Source organism: Struthio camelus, chromosome 18 (genome assembly GCF_040807025.1).
Source record: "Struthio camelus isolate bStrCam1 chromosome 18, bStrCam1.hap1, whole genome shotgun sequence".
Classification (NCBI taxonomy): domain Eukaryota; kingdom Metazoa; phylum Chordata; class Aves; order Struthioniformes; family Struthionidae; genus Struthio; species Struthio camelus.
The window spans coordinates 16,665,820-16,689,243 of record NC_090959.1 but is presented as its reverse complement, the minus strand read 5'-3'; the positions used below and the strand labels follow the sequence as shown (position 1 = coordinate 16,689,243).

The following is a 23,424-nucleotide window of genomic DNA, read 5'->3' as shown; positions in this document are numbered from 1 at the left end:
GGTAGTTCTTGCCTAAAACAGGGGTGATTATTGGTCTAAAAGCTCAGCCTGAGATGATCTCAGCATTGGCTATAACCAACTTAAATAGTTAAATAGGATTTTTTTTTTAAAAAAAAAGCTCCCTTCTGAGGAGAAACTATTGGCTTGATAAACTGCTCTGGGAGCTTCCCTGACAGCCAGTGTTTGCTTCCAGATAGCCTGTTTCTTGTGTTTGCTAATCCCAACCTGCCCTGCATCACGTGGGGTTGCTGTTCTGCAGTTCAAACAGAGCACAGTAAATTCCACTTTCTCCACTCCAGAGGAGCCTCATCTCATAACCTTGCTGCGTTGTGGCTCATTCCAGCAAAGCCAGCACATGGAGAATCTTTATTTAGCCTACAGGATGACTCTTGTGGTTGGGGACTTTTTTAATAGGAATGGGCTACAGGATATGTTATTGTCTCAGTGGCCTTCCCTCTAGAGATGTAATGAAAAATTCATGCTGCTAGTTCGGTGGCAACTGGCAAAAATAATAAAATAATTGTGCTGGTTCTGTGACAGAGTGAAATCATTCTGCAGCCTTGTCTCTATTCTTCATGAGTTTCTTTTATGTAAAAAGGCTGTCTAGTGAGGGAAAAAAGCACGGTGCTGCTTTCTTTCCTTCCTCCCCGCTCCAACAGAAATTATTTGCGTCCATGTGACCTTGCTGTTCAGGCGTGCCCAACCTCCTGGAAAAACAAAACCTCACTTCCACAGGAGAACAAAAGACATGCTTGGAACCGGAGTGAAGGTTTTCATAAGATCGCGTGGCATTTTGCAGGCAGGCTGGACTTGAGAGCAGTACTGGTCTCTCCTTGCATGTCTAGAAACCTGATCCAAAGCCAGCTGACATCTGCAGAGTCTTATCGATCTCAGTAGCTTGGGATCCAACCCCAAGATGACACCTAGGCTTGGATAAGCGTGTGTCAAATAGGCTCTGGGAGGTGGCACGGGCAGTGTAATACTGGCTGGGGTGGGTGGTTATAGCAGCAGTGCTGCAGAGGAGCAGGTACTTCTGTGTTGGCTCAGAGGCCCTGGGAGGAAGTTGTCCCTTAGCTGATAATTACAAGCTTTGACTTGTTATTAATCTGGCAGTAAGCAGGTAGGTTGCAAATCTTAGAAGGAAGAACTTTGGAGGAGCAAGGCTGACACAGGCTGGTCAGGTAAACACTAAGTCATTAACCACTAGACTAAGCATGAATGTGCTTGGGAGTTTTTCGGATCGTGTTGTGTTTCCATGCTAGCCCCTTCGGGACGGATGGTTCTGCGGAAGGTCTTCAGCCGCGGGGTTTCCCCCGTGGTTCCTGGTGAGCCTGCCGGAGAGCTGGGGGGGGTGGCGAGCAGCGTTCTCGCCCCCCGTGTTCCTGACAAGGGCAGCCTGCCACGGAGATCTGTCAGCAGCTAGCTAATGTATAATGACAAAATGCAGGAAGGGCAGTGAGCTAGAAAGAAAGGAGTTTGTTAACTCGGTGGCTGGTAATGACAGCCCAGTGCAGCCGAGACAGGCGATAACTCAGGTCGGGTGAGAAAGGGGAGAAAGAACCCAAGTGTTTCTGCTGTAACAAGCTTAGGAAATGCCTGGAGAATTGAAAAAAAATGAGGCAATTGTGACATGCCCTTATTGCAAATAAGTCTTTGTGCTCTGGCGCCTAGATCTGATTTCGCGACAGAGGGTGCATGTGATGAGGGCAGGGAAGTGCCGGGCACTACAGACCAGAGGCAAGCGAGGATGCTTGTTCTTGTGCCCCCTTTGCTTTGGGTGTCTGATGCTCTAATAAACAGCAGCCAGGGACTCCATGCTTGTGGGGTCGCTGAGGTGAGGGGAATGACCTCTCCTATGTCAGCCTGTAAGCAACTCAGCAAAGATGTCTAGAGACAACCTCCGAGTTATAAATGCCATATCATCAGTAGAAAATGGGCTGGGAGATATATATTTGTTGAACTGCATCCTATGGGGCTGGCTATTAGCCTTCCTTCACCAAACAGTTGCTCTTCCACCGCCTCTTTCCTCCTTTGCGTTGTCTGCCCTTCACCTCTCACTCTTTCCTCCTGTCTTTCACAACGTTTCCTGAAGTGCTCCTTTACCCACCCAGTTTCCTCCAGCAGCACTCACTCTCGCCTGGCCAAGGAAACCCTGAGGATGGCTGTTCTGGCCAGCAGTGCTCTGGCTAGTTATAACTAGTGGTTAGTAGATAGTTACAACTTTGAACGAGAGCAGCTCAGGATAGAGAAAGGGCTTTCTTTCCTTCTATTTGCATCCATTCTCTACTTTTTGAAATCGCTAAACTGACAACTGTGCCCTAATTTTTACTTTTCTATCCTGTCTTTTTTTAATCTTGAAACTTTTTCATAGTAAAAATAAGAGAACATGAAATACAGCACAGCAGAACTTCATTAGGTGAGCAGGAGATAAATGGATCATCAGAGAAATGCTTAAGAAAGCACTTCCTCTATTGCTGGAAAAGCCTCTCTAAGCATGTTAGGCTATGCCAGCTTTCCTGTAAGTGCTTTGCCAGTGAGCAGGCAGGAGAATAAGCAATCTGGATTTGGAAGGTTGCTTCTCTGCACCAGCCATGAGATAGTGATGCACCTCTGAGCGGGTTTTGGTGGCGGCGCCTTGCTGTCTCTCCTCCCTCGCGGTTCTGAGCACGCTTGCAGCATCGGGGTGAAATACTGCCTCTCTGAAAGTGCCGCACCACTGCGCTGTCAGTGTAACTGGTGGCACTCGCAGATAGCCTGCCTTCCAGACTGCTGTTTCTCCTCCTCTCGTCTGTTCATGCTCTCTTTTTTCCTTTTTGTCCATCTGGCCATTTAGCTAGGTGAGCTGTTGAGAGCTATCTCCTAGGTATCTGGACTGTGCTTGAAAGAACACGTTAAGCTTCTCCCTGTCTACGCCAGTGTGAAGCACACACCTCCCTGCAGCTCCCCCAGCAGGAATTGTCAGCCTGAGTTAATTATTAAAATCCTGCTGGTAAGACATAGGAGCATCTGTCTGTCCAGCTGCCATGCTGACGGACTCTTCATCGTATATTTGAGAAGCATTCAGAGAGCTTTCAGGAATCGGTGTTGCGTATTTCAACCTACTCCTCTTTGTCTTTGCTCTCTGGAATTATTCATCCTGGAACGGGTGTGCGTGTGTTTCCCCTCCTCCCCCTCTTCACTCTCTCGTGCCTGCCCGGTGCTTTGATGTGAATCCAGAGCTGTGGTGGTCTAAACCTCCTCTTGAAATGGAGACAGCTCTTATTCATCAGATGGGGATTTGTTTGTATTCCAGAGGAGAATCTGGATGGCATATTTGGGATGACTTTGTACCTGAATAAATACTGTGTGGAGGAGAGATATAAGCACAGTTCATTACAACTATCCCTCAACTCCACTTGCATTTAGAAAATAGAGGTCTGGGATTTGGCCTTTAAATGCTGTGGCATCGTCAGCAGCCCTGCTGAGCACCTACGAAAGTGTTTCTCCGGTCGCCTTGGGGCGATACAGCTATTCGGCACACGTGACTAAAAGATAAAGATTATATTTTCCATTCTGATAATAAACGTTTCCGACTCGAAAGATGTAAGATGATTCTGCCTTCAAGCTCTGGGGGCTCCCATACAGGGCTCCATTTGTTTCCAGAGCCATTATAGTGCTGGCTTGCCTGATAATTAAGGAAATACTGGGGGAGGAGGTTCACAAGGCTGCTAACAAGAAATAAAACTGCTTCTGACAGGCTTTTCCAAAAGCTTTTTGAAGAGTGTTTTAGAAAGGGAAGCTTTCCAAACACAGCTGGTTCTGTGGGTGTCAGAGCTGGGTGCAAGTTTCCCCAGAGGAAACAGGGGGTTGAGGCTGGGACTCTCTAAAATGTGTGCGCTACAGTTTTAGTGCTGTCTTCTTCCTTCCCACACGGTGATGCCAAATGGATAGCAACCAGGTGCTACAGCAGTTCAGAGTGAAATGTGATTTTTGGCTGGCCTTCAACATGCTCCTGAGAGCAACTCTTTGCTCATATTTCTCTATGGGCTGAAGGTTAAAGAGGAAGCGATAGCCCTTCAAATAGCAGCCTGTCAAGGGACAAGGGGAGAGTGGTTACATCCAGATCACTCTCCCTCCCTACAGCAGGGCTTGCTCGCTCCTGGGACTGATTAGTCCCTTCCAAGCTGCTTCCTACTTCTGAGGGGATTTCAGTGTGTTTAAGCTTCAAGTGCTCTACAGAGAGGTTTTGGTAAACAGCTGTTTCCTAAAATTTCTTGCTACCAGTTGTTTCTTTCTCTTTTCCTCCTGGTTTTAGTACATTGTTCCTGCTTCATAGTTTCATTTCTCTCCAGCCCTCTCCTCACAAATGAAGCTGGCAAACTGCAGAAGGCATCCAGGGATCATTTTCTTGGTCTTCGAGCAAGCACTGAACAACTGGAGATCAATTGAATGTTTTCCTTAAATGCTCTTTTATTGTGATCCCATCCGTGCCAGTATCTTCCAAGGAGACCCAGCCAGGGATGCAAGCAAAGGAATGGCATTGCGCTGCATGTTGAGACCCCTTCATTTGCATTGTCCTCTTGCCCTGCAGTGCTCCAGAAAGATGCCTCTTCGAAAGGTGTCTCTGCGTGGTGAACCCAAGGGCATCCACGATCCCCGTGTGCAATTGGCATTCGTGTTACATTAGTGAGCTGTGAGAGGGATGGCTCGTGTGTGCCAGGCATCGTGGTGCCTCTAGAATTCAAATATGCTCAGCTTTTCCAAGCTGTTCTTAACTGGAGTATATTTTTTGCACAGAGCTGGAGCATGATTTTTGGCAAAAAGCAGTGAGTGCTGTTTAGGACCTACTGTTCCTCCACCTGCCTACCTCCAGCCCAGTATCCAGCACCCATCCTTCTGCTTTTTTAGGCTTAATTCAGCTTAATTCAGTGAATTTCAGCTTCTGCAGAAAAGTTAAGCCAGAGCCAATCCTGTAAGGGCTGTCAAGAGGGAGATTCAGGAAGGAAAACAGCCTGTTTCTTGTTTTGCCAGCTGCATATAGATGTGTCCATATGGGGGTAGCAAGGAGAGGGGAAGGATGCTGAAGGGACTCTTTGCCTCTGTGAGGCAGAAGGTCTGAGAAAGCGCCATCTGCACGCGGGAGAGAGATGCCCTGGAGACAGGGAACAGGACTGCTATAGAGTAGCTTTGTTTCTGAGTGAATTAGGGGAAGTCCTGGGCAAAGAAACAGGAATTGAGTCCTTTCTTAAGAGAGAGGATTCTGTCCTTCACTAACTGAAGCATCCAGTGGCTTTTAAGAGGGAGAACAGCAGAGCAGCTTGGAGGGCTGGCTGTTTCCTGGAGGAAGAACTTTTTCTGGGGAAGAACCACCTGTCCCAGGACAGGCAAAGTTGGGAGAGAAAGCAAGCGTCTCAGAGAAGATGCAATTTATTGGGTATGTGGGAAATCTGTGGGCCACAGAAGAGCAATGCCCAGCAGAAGGAGCAGGCCAAAGACTTTTCTGCCAAAATCACAAGAGGCTGCAAGAGAAAACTGTCTCTGGAAGTCTTTTTTCAACAGCCCAGTGCCTTGCACGGTGTACCATGTCCTGTAGCTGCCAATCTAATTGTTCCCCATAGCCTTCAAAATGCTGACAGCTCCCTTCAAATTCTCAATTGTTAAAAGTTTTCCCTGTTGTCTTTCCTTTGCTATTAAGGCTGCTTTTGCACTGGTGCCACGCTTCATCCCCCATGCCCTCCTCCATCTACTGTAAAACACATCCATCCCATCTGTTGTGGGGATTATGTCAGGAGTTTGGCAGCTGTCTTCTTACTTAATTGTCCACATTTCTTAACATGTGCTTCCTGCAGCATATTTTAATAACAGCTCCACAAACTGTTATTCAGTATTTGCTGTGGATTGGAGGCTATCTACACAATGTGCAAAGGAGGGTAGCTGGTTTTTGTTCACAGGTTATCTGTCTATCATTCAAGCTTGCTGCTCTTGTAATTCAAGTTTGCCCCGGTGACAAACACGGACATACAGAGGTGTCTCTGCAGGCCTACCTGGCTAGGTTCCCTGTACTGGCAATGGAGATGAGTCACATCTCCAGTGATAAGTCAGAGCAGGAGCCTAGATTAGCCTCTTGTTCCCCCTTGACTCTACGTGGAGCTAAGGCAGAGGAGCTTCCCACATGAGTTTTTCCAAGTTAGAAAGTGTGACTACTCCCAGCTCTGAGTGCTGCTACTCTGGGAGCTGGGCCCTTCCCATAGGGACTGAGTAGGACCCCGGAATGACCAGTGCTAAGTAGCATATAGGTACGTGCTAAAAGTCTTAATAGTGGTTAGATTGGATACGTATATCCAGTGCTTATTTCTACCCTGTAGAGTCACGTAGATTCTGTGCCTGATCCATTTTATAATCTACCCTACCCTTGTAACCCCCTACCCCTCTTTGTGGCTGTAGTCAAAAAGGGTTGTTGATTCTACCTCAAAGTGAACAGAGAGGCTTGCTAGGACATCCAGCACTTAGCACTTATTGGTGAAGTGATGCAGCTGAGCTCTTTCCTGCCCTGTTCTAATTTGCGAAGTTTGTCTTTTACCATCTGCAGGGAGGGCTTTGCAATGTCCTGAAAGCTGAAAATCCCAAAGCACGTGCCAGTTTTCTAGGGGGTATCCCGCTCTTCTCAAGCGTGAGGAAAATGTTGTCATTTTTACGTGTGCACCTGGTTGCAGAATTGCTAGAGAAGTGTTTGCAAGGACAAGCAATCATCACAGTGAGGTTAGCTCAGCTGGGTAGTTTGACATGAGGCTGACAGTGATCAAGAGTCAACAGAAGACCCAGAAACCTGTTAGAGTATGGGAGGAGACTGGGGAGTTAGGAACGGTAAGAGAACTTGTTAGACACGTTAAAAGCTGGGGACAGAGGAAGAACTGTTGGTTTTGGAAGTTCATTTTGGGGCTATGAAGTTCATATTTCACTTATGCTTTGTGTGGATTTGAGTTTGGGGAAGGGCATACCTGTGGACTTGTGATTCGGGGATGGGATGCTTAGTGCTGCCTTGTCTACCCTTTTTTTCTAAATTTGCAAGGTTAATCTCCTAGACTCAAGTCTTGAAGGTTCTTTTCTAGGTGCAGGAACCACTAGCAAAGTGTTCCTGGACCTGGAGCCTAGAAATTGTTCTTTCTGCTTTAGGAGCTGCTCAGACCTGCTTCCAAAACTTGCTATGTAAAGGTGAAATGGCTTTGTTGGAGTGTTACAGGGCTGCCTCAGAGGTGGTTCCCACCACAGAAGCCTATCTGGGAAATATTTTTAATAAGAATTATAAAGCCAATGTGTTTTGATCTGTGCTGGCATTTCCTGAGGGTGGGGATTTTAGAAACTTTAGATTTTTCAATTGGTTTTAATAAGACCTCCATTAAAACAGCATGTCAGATACTCTTGTATAGTAAATGGAGATGTTTTTGCAACTTTTCTCTCTTTAGGACAGTGAACTCCTGACATTTAATATCTCCCGGCATCAGTCGTGGTGGAGTGAAAATGGCCCTGGCTGTGTAAGGAAGGAGGCTTCAATGTCTGGCATCAAGGGGTTGGACAGCCATTCGTACATCTCTGTGATAGGCTGTGCCCTGGAGTATCGCTACATCGAGGTCATGCACAGCTCCTTCCAGATCCTGATCGCGGTGAGTGTACCGGTGAGCGTGCCACAGGGCAGCAGCTGTTGAGTGGATACTGTCTGTTTTTCCAGGCACTGAAACCAGCCCATATTTTCTGCCCCACTTTGTCTCATCTGATTGCAAAAGCCTCTGTAAATGTCATTGAAAGCTAGCATTTTTCGTTCTCCTGTTCCCTTACCAACATCATTGCTAATAAGAATTGGAAATTAATGCCAGCAACTTGAAGTAATGTATCATATGCAACCTTACAGTAACAACTCATTGTGTATCCCTGTCAGGGCCAGAAGAGTCATGTGTTGACAAGGACAGAGATCCTTGTTCAGAAGGATTTCTTCAGTTCCTCAGGATTTGGTAGCGGGTAGGGGAGCATGTATTTGTTTGTGGCTGCGAGGAAATAAAGGTGAGAAAATCCTTATCTCCAGAGAATGCAATAAACTTTAAGGAAGCAGAAAGGAGCATATTTTACTTTTGCTGACACCTAAGATTTGCTCTAAATGTTTCCATGAACTGTTTCCTCATCGGAGTCTTCCACAGGCTTTTTAAATACTCTGCAGTAATTCAATCTCCTTAATGTTCACTGTTAATTAATTGTTTCTCATTTGTCTGTGAAATTAAGTGAAACAACTACCCATTGTTTCCCTTACTTCACTGGTGCTCTTGCGTTTTGTAGCTGCTTTAGAGTTAGCAGCCTGCATCTTTCTAATCTGCTTCGGTTTGTTACTTTGTGGTTGATGGCTTTAAACGTAGATTAAGGTGTACTGGTGAAACGTTCACATTTCAGCATTTCAGGTCTGGCTGAAAAAATAAGGGTAACTTGCTTTGATTTAAATGTTAAAGGATAACGAATACAGAGAAATTCCAAGCTTCTGGAATCCCAAGTGCTTCTCAGCATGTTTTTGGTACAATTGTCTACTGTCTTGATCCTGCATTTCCTATTGGCTGAGATGACCTGTATGACCCAGCAAACTGCAGGGAGGGGGAGAAGACTCAGACTCCTCCTTGCTATGTCACACAAAACAGGCGGACAGAGAAATCCTTATTTCCTTAGTTGGCTTGTGTGCGGGCTGTTAATATTTGGTGGGTTCTCCTTCAGGGAAAGTTGTCCGAGTTAAAGTGTCTGGGAGTTGCTTCACCACATATGTATGAGAAATGAAAACTTAGGTATCCAAAATAACAGAGCCTGTTTTCTTTTGAAAAGGACTGTTAACCGAAATAGGATAGATGTTGCTGAGCTGGTGCTGTTCCTCCAGTTTAGTGAAACAGTTGGCAGATATTGAAGTTGGAATATCCCAGACCTCTGAAGTGCAGAAGTGTCGCTGTTAGCATCCTTCCCAGATGCCTGAGACGGCTCATGCCCCTGTGCCCCAGGCCACAAAGGTTCAGCCAACAAATGGTAGGATCTTGCTCTGAGTTTGTTTTTCTAAACACAGACCTCTGTTTTACGGCATCTTACTAACTCAGGACATAGTCCTAAGCTGAGTGGTGATATCGATATATAGGAGGCAAAGGAACTAGTCTGTGTCTCTGGGAGTGTCTTCTCCTTTGCTTCACCAAGGCACACAGGAATATTCCTTCTGCATCTGCAAAACACCACAAGGGACCAGACGGGGAGAAATTCATGGGAACTGTAAGATAAAATAGGAGGTAGTTAAATATTTCCTCTCTCCTCCTTCCTGGGATTTAAGTTGCAGTGGATTTTTGCATCCTAAACCCTGGAAATGAGGCCAGAACACCTGGATGTGAGAAGCCCATACGGGCTGAGCTGTGCAGAGTGAAATAACATCCTACCTGTCCTGTAATAAAGTGGAATATTGAAGCCCCAGGCCTGTAGCTACTGCCAGCTCTGAAATGCTTTTGTAATTTTTTCATGTGGAGGGACAAATAGAGTTTTTTCTCTCTGTTTTGCTGAGGTAAGACAGAAAGAAAGACATATTTTCACTTAAACCTTGCCTGAAAACAGCCAGCCAATCCTCTCCCTTTTTAGTCTCTGAGGGTCAAACTCTTTGATCCCTGCCAGTATTTTTTTTTCTATTCTCTTTATCTCATTTTAAGGCAGATTTTATTACAGGCTGCTGTCCTTCCCAGAGCGCCTGGCAGGTAGTCTGTGCTGCAGACAGGCAGGGAGACCAGATCAATAGTCAAAAAGCACGACTAGCAACCGAAGACTTGGGGGATACGGTAAGGGACATGACCTAGTTCCCTCCTTGTCTGCTAGGTATTTGAGACAGGAGTAATCAGTATCCTATTTAGAAGAGGAGGGGCAAAATTATCCTTTTCTTTCTGTAGTTTTGGCTTTGGTTAATGTTTTGGAAGTCTTTTTTTTTTTCTTTAATTCCAGATACAGTGAGGAGAAGTCCTTTTTCTTTAACAATGGAGTACCCAGTTGAGGACTTCTCATTTGTTTTCTGGAGATATCAATTCTTTGAGGCTTCTGAGGAGCTGTAGTGTGCCATGTTGGGTAGCTGGGTTAAGGCTGAGCTCATCCCACTGAATTTGATTTTATATGCCAAAGGAGAGGGAAGGAAAACCTTAGCCCATATGGTGAGTGCAGTGTTGGCTGTCACCTTGAATTCTGCTGGCTGTATCGTTCTGGCAATATGGTCCTGTGCCTCCATTTGAAGGAGATGCATAAGGTCTCAGTCTGCTTTTGCTCAGAGCTTTTCTGTACTCCTTGAAGGGAAGAGCAACTCCTTTAATCCGGAGTGGGATCGAACAGGGATATCGGTCACCATGCATGATACAAGTAGCTGTTGGATCTAGATAAAATCCATCAGATATCTCAAACATCCTCTTGTTGAGATTTGAACCCACACCTCTCTTGAAGATGGAAAGGTTAGAAATGTTATTGGGACAGAGCTGATGGTAAATTCTGTAACAGAAATGCAGGCATAAATCCTGCTCAGTGTTTTAGCACAAAAGACATTGGAGGAAAAGGCTTACTAGAATGAAACCTCCTAAGCAAAGTCAGTACTTATATAGAAATGTCATTGTAAAACTAATCCTACCAACCCAATTAGGAAATTCAGCAGAAACCAGTTTGTCAAGAAAAGAAAAAAATCTGCTTTGTTTTTTATCTCAGCAAGGATCCATCTTACATCCCCTGAACTTGACAGCCAGCAGGGGAAGGAGTGTTTTCTGGTTTTGAAATACCTGGCATAGTTCTGGTCTGTCCATATGGTAGTTCTGGGAGTGGGGAAGGATAGGCTTTTCCTGAGGCTCCATTGAACAGGATGGAAATTGGAAATGTCTTCCCAACTGAGAGAACTCATTGCCTGCCTGTCTGCTGTTTTCACTCAAACTGACAGGTTGGAAGGTTCCCAGAAAGGAGGCAGTGCAAGCTTTGACAGCAGATGTTATGTGAGAAGCAAGGCACAAGAGATGCTTTGCTGTTGGCAGAAGCTAGATTTTGAGTGGCCGTAACTGCATCCAAAGAGCAAAAAGGGTCAAGGAATCAAAGGATTTTGATTGCCTCTATTTGGCTATCTGATCATAGTAGCTTTTTCTCAAGCCGGTTAGTACCTTCTCACAGCTTGGGAATTGGGCAGAAATCTCTTCACTCTCCCTCTCACACTGATGAGAGCATGTACACTTCATTCACTTTGATTAGAAGTGAAACCTAGAATACATCTGCCCTAAAGAAGAGGAATCTGCACGTTTTCTCTGTAATGAAAAAAACAATGGCAAGTTTCTCTCTTCTCTCGAGAGAAGAGTCAAAGGGCCCAAAATATTCACTAGGATAAATGTAGACTAAAGCTAAGATTTTGCACAAGCAACAGGTGACACCTCCTAAAATCTGCCTTCCCATCCTTCATATACTTAACACGCTTGCAACCAGCTGGTCCCTTTCTCTAGATCTTCCTGTAATTCACTCTTTCTAGCTGAAGCACTTTAGTTCAATGCTGCTTTGGGGGGAACACTTTTCAACTTATTATTAAAGTTAACTTCAAATGACTGGGAAGCAGAAAGATGTTCTGACTTCCATTTTCCTGGCTCCTTTGGGCAGATTTGTCCCTGCCTGTCTCCTCTGCTCTGCGCTTTTGCCTGCAGAACACTTGGGACATTCCAACTCCATCCTCTTTTTTGTTCGGCAGTGTGTGTTTTTCCCAGGCTGTCTGACAGGCTGACTGAACACACCTGCCTACAACATGTGTTCCTAATAAAAAGCTTAATCAGATACTTGTGCAGCCTGGAGGAAGCTGGTACTGAACATGCAGAACAAGTGAGGAAACAGCAGCAGAGGCTAAAATCTGAGAACATTCTTTGGGGAATTAGAGCAGAAGCTTAGTGTCATTTTATGTCACTGACTTTTTCCTCCTCGCCCACCTCCCCTACACAGTTTGCAAAGATCTAAGAATTATTGATATTTCACTGGGATAATACAGCTTAAAACCCTCTTTGTTATTGTAATTAGGAATGAAGATGGCATTCAGAGCAAAAGTGAAATTACTTCCAAATTTTTGACATTAGTCAAGCTTTCTGCTCACAGTTAATCACTTCTAACCTTGGTGATGTTCTTCGGCTTGATACATCTTCACCAAGGACGCAGTCAGAAGGGAACCGTTGGTGTCTCTTGGAGTCTGCTCAGCCCACGTTCTAGCAGACTCTTCCAGTGAAAAGGATGTGACAAAAGGAGTAGTATTTCTCCTCTGTAACTATATTTCATTCATAATTCATGAAGGAGGCAAGACACAGGGTAGATCCCAGGAGTTCATTTCATCCCAGAGGTGATAGCTTTAATTATAGTTTAGTTCAGCCACTGTGAAAATGCAGCTCATGTTCATATTGTATGTCTCTTCCCTCTTTGCCGCTGAAATTTTCCTATTCTGACTAGCTTGTGAGTCTCATAGAACTTATTTGAATAAAAAGAAAACAAGCTGCTGAATAAACAGTAATTTATGACTGATGAAACTCCTACCAAGAAGAAAAGGGTTATCAGGTCAATGCAGAGTAATTCTTAAAAACTAAGCAAGTCATTTTGAAACAAAGTCCAGGGAAACAATAAATAAGTAAGTTTCCACAGAGCTGGGATTAGAGATTTTGGAAAGTTGACTTACTCTACCAGCTTCTTTCTTGTTTGTTTATGAGTGTAAAAGGTCACCTTGGCTGTAAAAGGAAAACAAATGTGGGGAGAGAAGAGTGATGGTTGGGGGTTACGAGGCATTAATTTCTGTGCAACATAAGCTTTACAAATCAAACTTACTGCTTGCTTGCTCCTTCTGAAGTCAGAATGCAGTTTTCAGAGGTTTAACAGGTTGCCCGTAATAGTGCAGCTGATACTTTTGTGTATTCTACCCATAAAGTGGGCAGATAAGTCATTTTCATTGTTAAGACCGTCAGGAGTTCCCTGACACAGCTATCAGGGACGGCAAACTTAGCTAGGGTTTGCGTTCATGTGCTGCCGAGTGTCATACAGTGACTGAATTCAGGGCTGCCGCTTCGCGTGGCTGCGAACCCGGAGTTCCTCCTCAGAGCCGTGATGGCAAAGCCGAGGAAAGGAGAAAACCTCAGCGTCAGGACGGATCCTCGCCCAGCACCGCGGCAGCGGCTCAGCACCGCGGCCAGCGCCGCTGCTGCGTCCCCCCCCAGCGCTGGCAGCAGGAGGGGGCAAAGGCTGCCGCTTCGGGGTTGTCTCGCTGTTAGAGCTGCAGTTCTACTCGAACTAATTCTGAAAGACACCAGGTAAAATTGCATCAGCCATTGCCATTGCTTTGCGGTTGCCATTGCACCTGGAGGGGTTTCTTTCTAAGTTAAGCACCCTGTGGCTAATGGAAACTTAGCGTGAAACCACCCTGTCTGGGAAAATACAGAGCAGGAGAACGAGTGAGTGCACAGAGCCACCTCTCTTCCCCTGCAGCTCTGGGACAGACTTCCACAGGGCCCACCCAGGAGCAAAGGAGAGAGCTGGCTTGTCTCTCATACAATTATAGGAAATTGTAAAGGAAATACGAGGTTTAGTGATGCTAAAAAAAATATTCCATTTCCTTCCAACAAGGTGGTTTTTTGTCTAGGAGAGCTGCAGAAATCAAGAATGCCTTATAACTCCCTAGTAGAAATCTCATTATCTTGCCTTTTGTTTTCTGGTGTGATGTATTTTTCTGTCATATTAAAAGTGAATGGACTCTACTTTTCAAGTCCCACCATGCATCATTCTGTCTTCCCTTGGAGTGAGTCACTGTATGTTACGTTCTAACTCTTGTTCAAGAGAATTGAGTTCACAGTGGAAAACAATTATGTCTCACAATAACTTTACTAATAGAGTTAGTGTCAACCAAGATTTTGCTAAGTGGGGTGTTATGTAAAGATGTAAAACGAAGGATGGAGAGGATATCTGATAAACCCTGCTGGATCCAGAATGCTCAATTCCCATAGTACCAGAAGCTTCTGTCTTTATTCAGGCTGGATAATGGCTTGCTACTGAAGCTGAGCAAGGACAGCACAGCCTGGCTCTGACACTTTAGAGCTTCTACCAACTATCTGCTAGGTGCAGAGCCACTAGGATACCTTAACCTGCTTTTTTAATGTTTGTTCTAGTTTTCTGCCCTAAACACTGCTCTGGGCAACTGCTTGGCACGTGGGCCGCACCGCACCGGGAAGGCTGTTGTTTGAGAGACACCCTGTTGTATCACGTTACTGTTCCTTCGCTGCTTCTGTGTGGCTCCCCCGGGGGTGGCGATTTACTGCTAGCCTATAAAATTTGTGAATTAAGACCATCGCTATGATCTTGGTTGTTTCTCATCATCCTCTGGCCCATTTCCTTTGCAAGTCCAATGCCTGATTAGTCCATGCAGTTTTCATTCAATTCCAAGGATCAAGAGAGCCTTACAAATTTAGAGCTAAAGTAAGACTAGGATTTCATACCAATGAATTTTTGATCGCTAAGCCTAAGATATTAAAGATTTCAGGGCTTCTGAGTATGTGCTGCCAATAAGTCACCATTTGTATGGTCAACTAAGTTTCTATCTCATCTGCATAAAAACTGGTCTCGTCTTGTTGGCAGATCCTACACCAAAGTAGTGTCTCTTTCCTTGCATAATGCTTGTGACAGGATTATGGGCTGATGAGTTCTTGTCCCTGGACCTCTGTTAATAAAGCCTACACACGTGTCTGTGTGTCTCCCTTGTATGTACTGGTCTCTCTATAATGTTACATCAGGCACTCTCCTGCATCCCCCTCACTAAACGTAGCACGGTACTTTCAGTGTCAAGAAAACCAGGCCATTTTCTTGCCAGTCATTCTAGCAGCAGCAGGCTGCTACTCTGAAGGTAAAGATGGGTCTTGCAATTTCTGAGTTTTGAGCTTGGAGTCTGCCCCCAGCAGTCTCTTCTCCTAAGCCTACCCCTGCACTGCTTACCTTAGAGCAAATACAACTTTGCTCCACCGTTACAGTAATGCTGCCAAGTTCAGAGCAAATACTGGCTGCTGCAGTTGTGCCAGGCAGATATTGACCAGCCCCACAAGAATGATGCTGAAATGATTTCTTCTCTGTTTTTTCCAGCTGGTGGGCTTTGTCTATGCCTGTTACGTTGTTAGTGTTTTTACAGAAGAAGAAGACAGCTGTAAGTATCTATCAACAGAACCCTTGGCAAAGGTTTTATTAAATTCTCTTTCTCTCTCAGACGTTGGTCTATCAGCAATGTGTTGCAATGAGGCTTCTTTCTGTCTCTCCATCTACCTTTTACAGCAGTAACCACCTTTCCAGGACCAGCTGTTTTTACTGTGAGACTTTTTTTCCTGCATCATTGTGTGTTGGATGCTATAATACTGTTACGCTTTCAGCACAGAAAATCCTAGTGTTGGCTACTCACTTAGACTAGGCTTCAGAGAAACGGGGCAGCATAATGCCAGTGAAATATTACCAGTGCAAGTAGGAGTACCTACAGCAGAGAATACAGCCTGGTACTCAACTAAGCAGGAAGGCCACCTGCTGAGTATCATATGCCACAAGCTGAGGATGAAGCAGAGAGCAAGATTTCTTGCCAAGAACTGACCTGACTACTTAATTTAAAAGCAGAGGAAGCACTGAATTACAGGAAGGATGAATGAACTGACTCCCTTGCGCCTGGTAGGCAGCTCTCTTAGGTGTCATGCATTCACTATGAGAGTGTCAGAGCAGAGCAAACAATCAAAGAGAAAGCACATGGATGGCTGGCTCTGTGGGATCTATCCAGATACCTATCACCTGGTCCTGGATTACTTTGCTCTTCTAAAACTCCCTTTGAGACCAATACTTGTGCATATACAAGGATGGATGCATAGGGTTCAAATAAATGTGAAGTCTTCTTTCATTGGCAATATGTTGCTTTCTGTGTTTCAATTCTTAGCATGTTTGAATCGGTACTTTTATTCAAATCAATGGCTCTAGGCCAGTTTACTGCAGCTAAGGATCTGATTCAAAGGTTTCATACCCCAGTATCACTTCCTCAAGACGCTCGTTAGGTTTGTGCAAGTAGCTCTGTCCTTGTAAAGAGCGGCTGGCGTGGACGTTAGCTGAAAAATAACAGCTTTGAACTGGATATTTGAAAGCATGCAAAGAACGCTATTCCAAAGGGGTCAGATGAGATGAACTGCTGGTCGGACTTGCCTGCATATTTTTCTGTTGTTTCCTGTGTGGTTGAACTGATTCTACTGGCATAAGTTGATTATTTGGAGCTTAGAAGTGCACTTTGTGAAGGTGTTACATTACAAGTAATATTACTTATAAACTGCCCTATAGCTCTCCCTTTACCTAAACAGCTTGAGTTCTGAGTTCCTTTTTAATATTGTAAAATAATAACTTGACAGAGCTCATTTTTATGACAGGGATCTGTTAGGAGAAGCAATCACATGCAAGAAAGCATTATCTAGAAATGCAGAACTGTTAATTTCAGGATACATATTTTTTTCCACTAGCAAATTCCTTTCCCCTCCCAGTTTCCCAGCTTGGAGTTAAAATGCCAGCTTGAATAATTAACAATGACAAACCATCAATATTTCACACTCACAGTGGTAGATCCTTCCAGTGACCCGAACAAATTTGAGCTGCGTTTTAATTTTCTCTTCCATTTGTGGTTTCTTCTAAATGTTCCTTTGATATGCAGCATGAAGTAATTATAAGTGCTGAGGCACATTAATCAGGAAGCTCATGCTAACGTGATTTTCATGAAAAAACACAGCAGTGGGGATCCACTAATGCTGAATTGTGAGCAAGAATATTTTAGATGTGCTCATGCATTGTAATGTATGGCTGGTAGCGACAATGAACTACAGTTAAGATTTTTTTTTAAGTGACTCGGATTTTGGGTGCTTCCGTAGTTGGGTGCTCAGATGAGGTGACTCTGTTCAAGGAGCTAATAGTTACTTAAGATTGTGTGTCTGTAAGGTCTCCCAATTTAGACAGTCCACAACTGAGGTAATACAGTTAGTAACTGTCTTTTAAAATACTCAAATAAACATTTTTCAAAAGTGGCTGAAAAGAGTCCAAGTCTCATTGGAAGCCACCGGGAATTCTGCTCCCAATTTACTTAGGACCTCTACAGATTTCACCTATTAACTGGCAGTGGTTCCAGAATCACCGTATCAGCATGAAGCTATCCATCAGGATGCAATTTGTGAGGATACATTGTCCTCAAAATTCTACTTTAGAAATTTATTTTAAGAGGTTTTTTTTTCACTTCATATTTATAATGAATTTTTTCTGATTTTATATTGTTTGATTAAAAAATACCAAAAATCCTTAGCAACATATAGCTAAAACCTAAAATAATAGTGCCACCTTCAGGAAAAAAAAAATGAACAGGCATTTATATAGTTAATAAGACTCTCCAGTTGTTTTTAAGTGGCATTTGTATGGGATATAAGCTTTCACACTTCCAAACAAAATATACTAAGTTGGCACTGAAAAGTGGTCTAAACTAAATCTATTTGAAAGGTTTTTTTTTTACAAGGCCTGCTAGGTCAGATGCAAATCACACATCATACCCCTACTGACCTAGCTGTGTTGGCCAGCTCAGTAGTATAGATTTGGCCAAATTTCAGCGGCTCCAAGAGAGACTTGGAAAAATTCTTCCATGGGTACTAAGGGTATTGTCACTTAAAACATCCCTTGTTTAGTTACACTGCCCTTTTGTGAATACTGGAAAAGGGAAGCATTGTTCCTGTTTGTACACATTTAAAAGAAACTGAGTTGGCAGAGAGGACCTGAAAAATATCAGAGCTGAAGATAATGAATGGGGTATTTGCAGTTCTCCAAAGCTGCTGTTGTCTGTCTTGCAAGAAAGACAAGTGGGGCAAGAAAATTCCCACTTCAGTATATAACCTTCATGGGCATTGCTGTGCTGCCAGCTTCTTCGCTGGCATCCACTCACATGCCATTCCCCCAGCTTCCTCCTTTCAGCACACTGCTGAATGGCCGAGGCTTTGTCAGCTCAATTCTCATGTGAAGTTGCAGTGTGGAGGTAATACCCAAAGAGGCCGAGGGAAGCCCTCCTGTTTATCTGGAGTCTTGTTTTGGTTTGGTTTTTTTTGTTAGCTCTGTGCTTTAAGTACTGTGTTAGCTGAAACTCCTCCTTTGGAACACTTTCCCACCCCAAGAGATGGAGGAAAGAGGTCATTAGAGGCAGAGATTTCCAAATAGCACTGGACAACCCATACCCAAAAAATCATTTTTCTGTTCGCTCATTAATTTTTGTGTTGTCATGACAGGCATCGACTTTTTCTTTCATTTCCTTTCAACATCCTGGCCATGTTTGTTTGTTTATTTCAGTTTTGATTTTTTTTCAGTTGATTTCATTGGTGGATTTGATCCATTTCCTCTCTACCATGTCAATGAAAAACCCACCAACCTTTTGTTCAAGCAGACATACCTGTAAGTATTGTGTCCTGTGCTAAGAGGCTACACATCCCTCTTAGTTTGCCTCAAGGGTGCCATGGGCTTGGGTTTGTTCCTCCTTTGCAGGTTGATTTCTCCAGCAGGTTTTTCAGATGAGGGCACAATCAAGCAGCAGAACACAGAAGGGGTGAGACCGCCTCTGTTCAGCCCCAGGCTGCTAGGGTGAAGGTGGTATTGCCATACTTAGAACAGTGTCATTTGACAAGAAGCACTTGCGCCAGCTGTAGGACAGCGTTATAGACAAACTACTGGACACTTTTCTCTTAGAGAAAGCAAAGCGAGGCTTTTCAGCAATGAACGCTTTACCAAACAGGTAAAAGTAGGAGCTGTGGGGAAGGAAGAGTCAGCTTCAGTGGTTGCTGGGGATAAGCCATAGCAACACCAGAATGTAATTCTCCATCTCAAGGTTGAATTGTGGTCTGTCAAGCAGAGCCTCAACCACAGACCTCTACACAGGGAAAAATATATGCATCTTCTATGGTTACTTAAGCTCTGTCTTAGGTCTGTGCGCAGGCAGTCACAACTGAACTCTGATCTACGCATCCATGTGATTTTGATTCCTGGCCATGTCTTTGCCATCCTCCCATAGTCCTCTCTCAGGGTGGCACCAAAAAAAAAAAAAAAAAAAATCTGCGTCTATCACTGGCACCGGGTTGCATGGTCACCCTTTATCTGCTTGGATTCCTAGGGGATCTGTAGAGTACAAAGTTAACACACCAGAGCTGAATTAAACTGAGCATTAGATGGTTCATATGCAGGAAGGTTTCATTTTGTTGGCCTTCTGTTTCCTACAAGAACAGCAGCTCCCCTCATGCAGCTAATAGAGCCTCATTGTTGAATCCTAATTTCTGCCCTCTGATAATCCCCTTCCACTATTGAATGCACAAGAGCTTTCATGCAGTCCACTTGAAAGCTGGTTCTTAATGAGATTCTCAGACATAAAGGCCAGCATTATCTGTTTAAAGCAGCAATAAGATCTGAATTTCTGATACTCCTTATATCGAAGCTGCGAGAAGGCAATTCAACATGCAGAAATTTTTAAGAGCAGTTGTCAAGGGAGGCTGTTTTTTTGAAACTAATGTTACCAGAGCTCTGCCAAAAAGAAAGATTTGAGGATGGGGGAGAAAAGTGAGGCTGGGAGAAGAAAAACTGTCCCCAAATCGATTTGTGGATGTGCCTCTGTAACACAGTACAGACTTACTACACACTTTGTCACTGCAGTGTGCAGCACAAGTCCAGGAGGACGAGTCATTTCTACCAAGGAGTTAAACTCCCTGTAAGTTTAGGGGTGCAACAGCATTATTATGAGGGATGCTACAGGAGATTAAATATTGATTTCCCTCTCATTTTGTCATGGTGAGATGGAATTTTCCATAGTGTGCAGAAGCTGTGGAGCGTCAGGCAGCTCCCTGATTTACTAGCTTGACACAGCAGTGTAGGGAAGAAACATCACACTTTTACAGTATAGGATTTGGGCTGCTTGTCTTTAAAAATGATAGTTTTGTCTGTAAAAAAAAGCTAGTACTTATCAATTGTTTTCTATAGGGGGAGGTCATAATATGAACAGAAGCTGGTAATGTAAAACTTCCCTACAGGGCACCCATTAAGATGGTAAGCCACTAATAAAGTGCATAGGTACTTCTGTCACTCTTCGTTCCCATTCTTCAGAGCATCATTCATGTACTGATAGCTTCTGTCTGCACAATATAATATTTCTTCCTGGCTAACTGGAAATGAAAACAGCTGCTTAGCAGTAGATAAGGCGACCCTCTATAAATTTCACAGCAACCACCAAACAGTTATTTTTGTTTATTCCAGCCTAGTTCTGGCATCTCTTCTACATGCATGAGCAGGAGCAAGCAGTTGATGACTGAGTAGAATGATTGTCACCTAATGACGCTGCAGAGTTTTGCATCTGGTCTACTGAGTGCCGGATGCCCTTGTTGTCCTGCTGTGAAAACGGTTCCATGATGACTGAAGGCCTTTCCTTTTTTTTTTTTTTTAAATCCTGTTCAAGAAGATGCAAAACAATAACAACATCCGACTTCTTTCAAATTTAAATTTTAAGAGCAGCAAGGGGTCAGGAACATGCATTTTCTGTCTTTTCTACCTTTTGTTGGAGGAAATCTAAAATGAAATCAAATTCATTCTGAAACTACTGAGTCAGGGCAGACAGCAACACCAAACCTTCATTTTTCATTTTAGGACAGCATCCCCCCAAGTCAATGGTCAGCTGCTCTCCTGATAACAGCCTTGCCCTGTTGCTGCAACCCTCCCTCCCTCTAACAGGATCACTTTCATTCACTGACTGTCTATTGGGATTATATATATATATATATAATTATTATTAGTTTTATCTACCCTTCTCTGATGAGATCACCTTCCTTCCTCTCATCCCAATGTGCCCCTTCCCTTGTCCTGGCATGCATATTCCCCTTGTCTCTCTTCTTCAGCTCTCTGAACACTGAACCTTCATTGATCTTTAGGCCCAACAGAACAATGATGTTGATCTAGACTGACTTGCCTAGCGTAAGTCTGAAACCCACCCCCCCCCCCAACCAATAACCTCTGTATCAAGGCCACAGCATCTGAGCTAGCTTGCTTTTAAATATTCTGTCACAGTTCAAAGATTTCAAATGGCTTCTCCTGTCTTCCTTGCTAACCCACTTCAGTGGTTATCAGCTGGTAAATTCACTATTCAAAATGTGCACCCCATTTCTGGCGATCAGCTTCCAGCCACTGAATAGAAAGGTGTTCTTAATGCCTTTGTCTATTAGGTTGAAAAAACACTTCCCCCCCCAAAGCAGTTACGGAGATAGGTACTTCCAGACAACAATCCAGTCATTTCTTAGTTTTATCCTGGATAATCTATTGAAAGCCTTGATTTTGGTTGCAAGTTAGTGAAAAAGCTTGCAAATGATCAATAGTTATATATTTCTTTAAAAAAAAAAAAAAAAGACTCTAACTGACATTTTTGCGTTGTTGCTTACAAAGGCATGATTTAAGTATGTTTCATCTCGGTTAGCACCTCTAACGCTCACACAGCAACAGTAGTGTTCTATAAATACAATTATTTCTACTTCAGGTTCCACAATTGCTTCTGTTCTACATTTCATTGACTCTAGGGGTTTTTGGTCGTGACAATTTGTTTCAAGTTACAAATTTAACAGGCTCAACTGAGCACGGAAAAAGGGTTTAAAACTTTACTGTGTAAAAGAGTTGCCCTTAATCTCATTGCTACTTCCCAATCAAGACACTGGACTGTTAGCTTTATCAATAATATATTGGGAATCTTGATAGGAAGTATGTTAAAGTCTTTAGTGTGTGTTTCTGGGTCAAAGTACTTAACCAAAGGATAATACATCAGTTATTGAAAACAGAAGTCATGTTCTCCTGAGACCAAGAGACAGAACATTCCCAATGAGTTTTCAGGAAGGAAAACCTGAACTCTTACCCTTCATCGGCTAAAGCTCAACCTCAGGCCATGCCTGCTTGCAACACTGTCTCCTCTTGGGCTTCACAGGAAAGGACAGCATTTCAGGCTTGCTCTTCTTCCTGCTTGTGGTAATAGACCTCTCATTTAAAACAAGGAGGCACTCTTGCAGCAATAACCCGCTAAGGGTTAACCAACACTACTTGGAAGTTTCTGACTAAAGCCGTTATCTCCAATATATTGAAATACCTGCCAAGACACTAGGAGGCCCAGATCATCAAGATAACTTGTCATCATTTCTGACCTGCTAAATCCATTCAGCATTTTGACTGAGAACATCATCCTCCACATTTGTTCCAAAAAAGTACTGTGTAGTCTTAGTTCTAACCCAGAATAGTCTTGATTCATGATTTTCTCCTTGATTTAGTGCTAAAGCAAAAACCTACTGAGTGACAAGTAGCCGCCTATGTTTATTTAAAGGGCAAAGAGATAGGCAATAGGTCCCCCTGCCTTTGAACATTTTATTTATCAAACCAAGCAGTGAATTCCACAGTTGTGAGGTTTCTATCCTTAGCACTTACTGCAATCTAGCACATGGGATACCATTATCATATTAATAAGTTGAGAGCTTTAATTTGATCTTAGTTGCGTAGCCAGATTTCACTGACTTTGGTTTCCTCAGCTCTACCATTTGGAAGAGGTCACAGGGTAACGCACAGGCTGTGACTTTTATCAGCCGGAGACTTTAGGACTGACATATTAGCAACAGGAAGCATTGGTTGATTGAATGATCTAAGGTTCCAATCAGCAATTGCTCTCTTTAATGCTCCCTAATCAATTCTTTTGTAGCACAGTCTGTCCGCTAGCCACAGGCATGAAGCAGCCGTGAGCATGCAGTATTAAAGGACTAAAACCCATAAAATAGTCATCCACTTATTGGTTGAACACAGGTTCTTCAGTAGATCAACTGGCAACTGATAGGTACAAGTATGCAAATAACAATCTTCAGTTCAAAATTCAAACTGAAACACTGGGTAACAGGGAGAAACAAGATTTATTTTGGATTGATTTTTTTTTTAATTTGTTTACTGACCAGAATACTTTGCAAAGGAAATTGTTACTTAAATGGGAAAAAAATCTCATTCTGTTTTTTTTTTTTTTTGGGGGGGGGGGGGAATCAAAACAAAATGCTTCTGCTTTTCTTTCTAGGTAGACTTTTTTCCAAACAAACAATTTGCTGAACATCAACATGAATTTGCAAACTCTTTTCATCAACCTGAAGCTGCATGCTTAAGAGGTGATGTTTCAGCTGAAAACATTCATTCATGTTTACTGAAAAGTAGATCTGCTTATACTGCATCTACACCAAAAAGCACATCACTGCAATTTCGAGAGGTTATTTTTGTTCCAGAGATGATCCCCAGCTTCTGAAATTCCTCGCCAAATTTTATAATTTTATAAGCACCAAAGGCTGGGGACATATGGATCTA

At 43.5% G+C, this 23,424-nt stretch overlaps 1 protein-coding gene across 3 annotated transcripts in view; it reads left to right on the top strand.

The window, feature by feature from the left end:
- The window catches only part of NKAIN4 (sodium/potassium transporting ATPase interacting 4), a 57,399-nt gene that overhangs the window by 31,974 nt on the left and 2,001 nt on the right, over positions 1-23,424 (top strand). Inside the window, exons 4-7 of one of the 3 annotated variants that reach the window (XR_011135374.1) lie at positions 7,443-7,640; positions 15,130-15,190; positions 18,393-18,477; positions 23,144-23,231. Coding sequence is in view for 2 of the 3 variants with exons in the window: in XM_068912883.1 (XP_068768984.1) it covers positions 7,443-7,640; positions 15,130-15,190; positions 18,393-18,477 (344 nt within the window). In the remaining variant the exon portion in view is untranslated. The remainder of the gene's footprint in view (positions 1-7,442; positions 7,641-15,129; positions 15,191-18,392; positions 18,478-23,143; positions 23,232-23,424) is intronic. The other 2 variants (XM_068912883.1, XM_068912884.1) reach the window with 2 other exon arrangements.